General features: G+C 30.4%; 1 protein-coding gene across 1 annotated transcript; it reads left to right on the top strand.

The window, feature by feature from the left end:
* The first annotated feature begins 2,943 nt into the window (after positions 1–2,943).
* LOC111042707 lies at positions 2,944–3,606 on the top strand. Its single transcript, XM_022327406.1, has 2 exons — positions 2,944–3,221; positions 3,317–3,606. The coding sequence occupies exons 1-2, from the start codon at positions 2,972–2,974 to the stop codon at positions 3,604–3,606; spliced, it is 540 nt and encodes a 179-aa protein (XP_022183098.1). The 5' UTR covers positions 2,944–2,971.
* Positions 3,607–7,716: the final 4,110 nt, after the last annotated feature.

Below are 7,716 nucleotides of genomic sequence, written 5' to 3'. Positions count from 1 at the left end.
ATGTTATTTTACCTAAATAATTTTAGATATTTTATTTCAGTAATTTTTTTCACCTGTAAGTTTCACAATTTACCATATACCAAATAAAAATTAAAACTTGTTTTTCTATATTAATTTTTATAGACTCCAATGAAATAATCGGGCCAATGTATGAGACTAATACCTAAGAAAAATAAACTTTCAGTAGAAATTTAGAAAAATATTTGAATAACATAAAGTATACATTTTCATTAAATTAGTACTTTTAAACATGGCCCTTAGAGACAAATAACAAACCTCAATACTCCTTCGATCTAAACGAAAGTGAGATTTAAATTCCTTGTCCGAAAATTTTGGTACCATCAATTCAGCAAACATTTTTATTTTTGTTTTTAATTCTTTTGACTTATTAGCTTCACTAAAAATAATAAAGTCGTCTTCACTTTGATCATCATCACCGGAACCAAAATACAGTGGATGAATAAATACGTCTAATTTAAAAAATGTCTTACATGTTAAATGTATAGGTATCTTGTAGTGGGTACAGGGTTGGGCAAGATACTAAAAAAAAAGTATCATGATCCATGATACATGCATTTAGTCTATCAAGATACAAGATACATGATACATGTACATAGGCGCAAATAGCATTTGGGATTTGGGGGGGGGGCTAAAGCCTTACTTTGATAATATTGACTAAGCTTAAAACAAAATGTAGAAAATGTTTGGGGGGCTATGGACATTTTTGGGAGGGCTTATCCCCTAAAGCCCCTCCCCCCTATTTGCGCCTATGTACATGTATCAAAGATACTTAGATACATGATACTTTTATATTTGTATTCAAATTTTATTTACTATTAAACTTAAAACGTCTATACATAATTCACTAGGTACCTATACTGTCAAAACATAAATACTATTAAAGTCAAAATTATATTAAATAATACAATAAGTCAATAGGTTCCTGCAGGTACACATTATAACATTATAACTAATACATCACTATATTACATAAATACACCAAAATTAATAAACTGCATAAAAATTACATCTTAATTTGTACTTATAGATAGTTCCTTTATGTGTACAATTGGTAGTGGACTTATGGTCAACAATGAATATAAATTAAATATAAAATACTAATAATAATAAATTATATATAAAATATAAATTAAATTGGTTATGGTCTTATGGCCTTATTAGTTATGGTTGGTTTTTACTTTTTAAATTAAATGTTATTTTTATGAATAAAATATTGATTGCTTTTAAGAAAAATTAAATTTTCAAATGTTTTGTCTGATAGATTAGATCTACTGGGTGAGTGCACAAAACTAGCAAATGAAAATAAACGCTCAACAGGTCACAGGGGCAGATGAACAAAGACTTGTATTATATTTTATAAATAGTTTTTTTATAAATGGATAATTATTTAAGCAATGTAATGATTTGTTATTGTCGTTAAAATAAGTAATTAATTCTAGTTCATTCTTTGATTGCTAATTAATAATATTATCTAATACCGAAAATCGAAATGTGTAGGTACTATTCAGTACACATTTCTACACTAAAAGAACCTTGTATCTTTTGGCACAATATTTGGCATAAAATATACCATGATACATGATACTTGATACTTTAAAATTATGTATCATGATACAAGATACAAAATACAATTGTACTTGATACTACCCAACCCTGTGTCTGGGTGGGTAAAACATTTAAATTGACTAAAATCTATACTTACTTTTTCGATTGGACATCGATTGTACTGTATGATTTATAACATCAGTGACAACACGGTTCTTACTAAGAATAAAATTCTTAAGCATCGCAATTTTAAAATTATTATTATCATCATCCATTTTTATTTTTATTGAAAAAAAATTATAAAACGTAGAAACTATACATATAAATATTAATAAATATGGAAACTAGCTAGTATAGGCAGATGAAAACTATGACAAAGATTTCAAAAACCGCGGGAAACAATTCATATCAACTACATCCGCGATAAGAAAATGAATTAGAAAAGTGGGAGTAAACCGATCTATAGCCCGAATTTCTATCTAAACCGGTGTATCTTTACGCAGAACCATGATCATGAATCGGAATCATGAATCGGGATCGGTAAAGCAAACTGGTTTAATCTGGCGAATTTCTTAACTATATTCAAGAAACGGACAACTGTGAAGCGAAATTATTTAGTAGTCAGGACAGAGATGTAATACCAAAAGCGTGTGAAATAAAAGTTACACGCATTCAAAAATTGATAATACACAAGCTAGATAATGAGAATGTTTGGTTGTACACAGCAGAACAACCAGTAACGATCAACATTGATTGTGCGAGGGGAGAGCCAGTGTTGCAAACCTTGAAAAACACGGGTACAATCTCTGTGACGTATCCGTGTCACGCAATCACGAAAGAGTATGAGCTGACCCCTACCAGATCGATAGTAACGAAAACATCGTATGATTTCATTCCAAGGGTTAACATAACGGCTAATATGAAACAATATCAAACTAGTAGGATAGAGGATGATTTTCCAAAACTGAATAATTCATACTACCCAGATTTTCATTCATTAGCAAATAACGCAAAACAGTTAGATTCATTATTACAGTCATAACACAAATAGTTATTTAAATAAAACTACATAGGTATGTAGTTAGGTTATAATAATACCTAACCAAAAAAAATTAATACATACACTTAATTAGAATTAATATATCAAATAAAATTTTTTTTTTTTAATATAGGTATCATATTGTGACAGTCAAAAATATTCAGAAATGTTGGATATTTCTGAAAAACCAGATTTTATAAATTTTATTTGTAAATTATTGAATTCCGGGATAACATCTGCATCATATTCACATAGAGCTGATTTAATTATAAACAATTTGACTGTTGAAATAAAAGAAATGAAATTAATGAAGAAACTACATTAGTTGTATGTGCATCTACTATTGGCCATGTAATTGACTCTTTGATGGAGAAGTATCCATCAGCAAAAGAAATTTCTAACTGTCCGGTGTGTAAAAATATCAATGAACGAAAAATTATGCATTTCACATTCCAAATTAATGATGACGATAATATTTCTAAATTACAAAATTTCTTTGATGAGCGTTTAGAAAAAGACTTTTTAATTTGTAGCCATAATGATTGCAAAGGTCTCAAGACAGTCACTACTGACATTTCAGAAATGCATTTATTCATTGATATTCTTATTTGGGAAGGTAAATAATATATATATATTTTTATAACAATTTAATATTTGATTGACATATATGTTAAATAATTGTTTTATTTATGTATTGAAATATGTAAATAGGTGAAGATGCCATTTCCAGCCAACGCAGTAGTGAGGCAGCAACCATTTTTAAGATAAAACTGTGTGACATACCGGAATTAATAACAGTAAAATCCACAGTATATGAACTAAGAGGTGTTTTAGCATTTCAACGCCCTAAAAGTTCATTAAGAAATTCTGTTGGGCACTATACAACATACACAAAAAGAGGATCTAAAAATTGGGAGCTTTATGATGACCTCAAAAAACTTCCTGTCCAAGTGAAAGAGCAGACAATAGTTCCGGTCGAATTTTTATTTTATTCTGTTTAAAAAAAATTATTGTTTTAATTACCTATTCAAAGAGAGAATTTTTTATTTTAATAAAGTTAAGTTTGTTTTTTTTTATATTATTTTATTATTTATGTAGAGTTATATTTAGTTATATACAAAATTCTTGAATTTTTAACTAAATTAATCAATTAAAAACAAAAATAATTTTACACTTCGAATTGAATAAAGACCAGATTTATGTTCATCTGTAACCTAAAAAACGTGCTATTAAAATGTTGACATTTGAAAAATCGTGCAAAAACCAATCATAATTAGGAATAAGATAACAAAATATCTTTAATTATAGGTATTTCAAATTTAATTTTTACTGTTACTTATTTTTATAATATTATTATTTTATTAGTAATTGGCATTATATTAAAATAAAATAAAATAATTGTAAATTTAAAATTATAAAATTTAAACTGATTTACAATATCGAATATTTGACTTTCCGGGAAAACCGTTAGAGCAGGAATTCCGGGGTTTGCGGCAGGAATCAGTAGGAATTGAGCACTAAAAATTGGCGTTGGAAAAAGTTAAAAAAGTCGAATCCCGAACTTGGGGGGTTTGGAGAAACGTTTCTCCCGCCGCAAATACAGTTTTTAAATTTTTACGGGGGCGGTTTTTGAGCAGGAATTCCGGGGTTTGCGGCAGGAATTGAGCACTAAAAATTGGTGCGAAAAAAATTGCAAAAAGTCAAATTTTGAAGGTGGGTGGGGCTGGGGTAACGTTACCCCAGCCCCACCCGGGGGAAATTTGACTTTCCGGGAAAACCATTAGAGCAGGAATTCCGGGGTTTGCGGCAGGAATCAGCAGGAATTGAGCACTAAAAATTGGTGCAAAAAAAATTGCAAAAATCAAATTGGGGGGGGCCGGGGTAACGTTCGTCTTCGAGGGGACTCCTACTGGTGATGGTGAAGCAGGGGAGAGACCAACCATCAATGACCAAGAAGAAAGTAAGATACCAGAACCAATAACACCAGCAACATAGAATCCGGTTGTGGTTAGGGGCCAGCGGGAGAGAAAGGCACCGGGGTACTTGAGAGATTATGTGGCTAAGTAAAATGTTAACACTAGACAGTTTTGTAGTCTGACTAACAGCTACTATATTTTGTATTAATTATTCTTTTTTTTGTGTATTGTTTTGTATAATTTAAAAAAAAAAAAAAAAAAAANAATACTAGCATTGTTAAAATTGTTTTGTGCAAATTTTAAATACTGGCATTGCTAAAATTGTCTTGTGTAAATTTTAAATATTAGCACTGTTAAAATTATTTTGTATAAATTCTAAATGCTAGCTTTGTCAGAATTGTTTTATATAATTTCAAACATTAATGTAGTTAGAATTGTATTGTAACTTAAGGCCCGAGGGCGGCCCTTACATCAGGAAGGCCGAATGTTGGCAACACTGGGTCCTGATGCCACTGTAGGGAGGGCATAGTTGTCTTAGTATGTAGAGTCTGCCTGTTGCGGCCTATTCCTCAGGTCTGCTGTGTGCGGCCTATGTTATTTCTGTTTTACGTTTTGTCATTTATTCAAGTTGCTTTATTAAAGATTACCTAGTGCATAACTATAAGGTTGAATTAGTTTATTTTTCTTATCCTGACATCATATATTTATCGTTGAATAATAGCCTAGATATTAATCGCTAACAGTGGTATTATGTAAACGTTTACTTCCACGAAGGCTGGGTACGCTGCGCGGGGTTGGCTTGTTTACCATTCATTATTCATTTCGTTTACTTTTGCAAATTTTGCTGACCCTGCCACACCGGTTCCCAGTTTTTTTATTGTACCATTATAAGAAACCACGTTTTTTATACAAATTTTTGTTTTCATTTCAAAATGGTTGTGAAGTGTTTTATATATCCGAATAAGTATGGATCCTTGTCTATTGCTACTTTTCACAGATTTCCAAAGGATAGCGAAAGGTAAATATAATTAATTAAATATTAATAGTGTATTAATCTAACAATGTTGTAATATACAATTTTATTATGTTTTAGATTCTATGAGGGGGTTAAAATTTGCCGCCGTCCTGATCTACTAGAAAAGGGCTCATCCTATAGTTATCGATCAATAAAATTATGTTTAGAACATTTTCTAAAAACAGATTTTACTAATTCTAGGTTGAAAAGTGTTGCTGTGCCTTCAGTATTTAACTGGTCTAATGTAGAGTTGGAACAAACTAGAAGTTTAGACATTATTCCTGAGGTGTCCATGCCTAGTACTTCAGGAATAATGGCCAATTCTGTTGACATTAATAGTGAGTCACTATCGTCAATTAATTGGGCAAACATATCAGCCATGTCTTGTTCAACTCCTAAAAGTAAATATACTTATAAAATAAGCAAGTCAAATTATATTAACGTTGTATTTTTTTTTTTTTTTTGTAGCCAGCTCTGTGTCGAGATCATCGTATTCTTCAGGCAATAGTTCCACAGCCACTTCTAATTCTCAAACCCAAACACATCAGAGTCTGTTAAGTAACACACCACGAAAGGATAAACTTAACAAACTGCTAAGTATCCAAAAAAATTAATTTAATAATCTTCATAAACAATTTCTTACACTAAAAAAACATTGTTCTGACCAAGAAAAAAGTCTTCAACATTGGAGTTTTTTCATTTATCGTGTGACAAATTTCTGAGCAAGGGTTTTGCGAATTTCGTTAAAATTCAGTCCAAAGTAACATTGCAAAATCCCCATGGACATAGATATTCTTATGAAATAAAACAATTTGCACTCATGGTACATTTTATGGGTCCTAAAGTATATTGATTTCTTCGGAAACCCTTGAGTTTGCCCTCTGTTAGAACTTTGCAAAGAACTACAGAAAATTGGGAAATTAATCCTGGTTTGAATGACTTTTTATTTAAAGTTTTAGCAGTGAAAGCAAACTCCATGACACTGAAGTCTAAAGAATGTATCTTGTGTGTAGATGAAATGTCACTTAAATCTTTTGTTTTCTTTGATTTCAAAAAAGATGAAATAATAGGTTTTCATAATTCAGGATTCATTAAGTCTTGCGATGTTACTAAATCAGTTATGGTCATTATGATCAGTGGTTTGCATAGTTCTTGGAAACAACCTATAGGCTATTTTTTTGTCGCTACTACTTGTACTGAATATGATCTGCAAAATATAATCTTTCAAACTGTTCATAAATTGTCCAATATTTATATTAATGTAGTAGTCATGATTTCTGATTTAGGCTCAAATTTTAAGCATTTTGCAGATCAACAAGGCATTACCCCCCAAACCCCTTACTTTAATGTTGGAGATAAAGAAATTGTTTACATGTTTGATTTACCTCATTTATTAAAGGCAACTAGAAATAACTTTTTCAATTATCGTTTCAATTCTCAAAATAAAATTGCAGAAAAAATGGATCTTACAAATGTGTATGACCTTGATAAAAGTAAACAACATCGATTGGCACCTAAATTAACTGATATTCATTTAAATCCTAATGTTTTCAAAAAATGAGAGTAAAATTTGCCGCTCATGTTTTTAGTCATACAATGGTTGCAGGGATGACACCTTAGTTTCTTGTAATGAATTACCGCAAAGTGCCTTCGATACAATTGATTCCATAGATTCCATGGGTAAGCTGTTTGATATATTTAGTACTCGTCCCATTTCTACCGAAGTTTCTAATCACGAGGGATCAAAACGTTATTCATTATCATTATCAAATTCTTCTTCTGAGACTGATTTTTTAAATTTAATGTTTAATTATTTTGAAAATTTAGAAATTCAAAAATTTGATGCTGAAAAAAATGAGTAGGTAGGTTAATATAGCTAGACAGTATAATATAAAATGTATTAATGGCTGGTTAATATCAATAGCTGGATTAAATCGTCTTTATCAGAATTTAACTCATAACAGTGATTCCAAAATTGATCCATTGTACGCCACAATCTGTAGGCTGGACCAGTACAAACTGTTCGGGGCTACTTGTAGCATATTTTTTAGCATAGTATTTATTTTAAACAAACTCATCTTGTAATTATGCTACGCTGGAATAGTATCTAAATAACATATTAATTTATTATTACATATTTATATAGATTTTTCAATATGCCTAGACACTATAAAAGAAAA

The sequence above is a fragment of the Myzus persicae genome, unplaced genomic scaffold, assembly GCF_001856785.1.
Source record: "Myzus persicae strain clone G006 unplaced genomic scaffold, MPER_G0061.0, whole genome shotgun sequence".
Classification (NCBI taxonomy): Eukaryota; Metazoa; Arthropoda; class Insecta; order Hemiptera; family Aphididae; genus Myzus; species Myzus persicae.
Note: the sequence above shows the minus strand (reverse complement) of the source record. Positions and strands in the feature narration are given on the sequence as shown.

Bases quoted from the DNA above. Each gene is read 5' to 3' on its own strand.
- LOC111042707 (XM_022327406.1), top strand. From the start codon at position 2,972: ATGGAGAAGTATCCATCAGCAAAAGAAATTTCTAACTGTCCGGTGTGT. The intron at 3,222-3,316 runs GTAAATAATATA...ATATGTAAATAG, and splicing joins TGATATTCTTATTTGGGAAG to GTGAAGATGCCATTTCCAGC.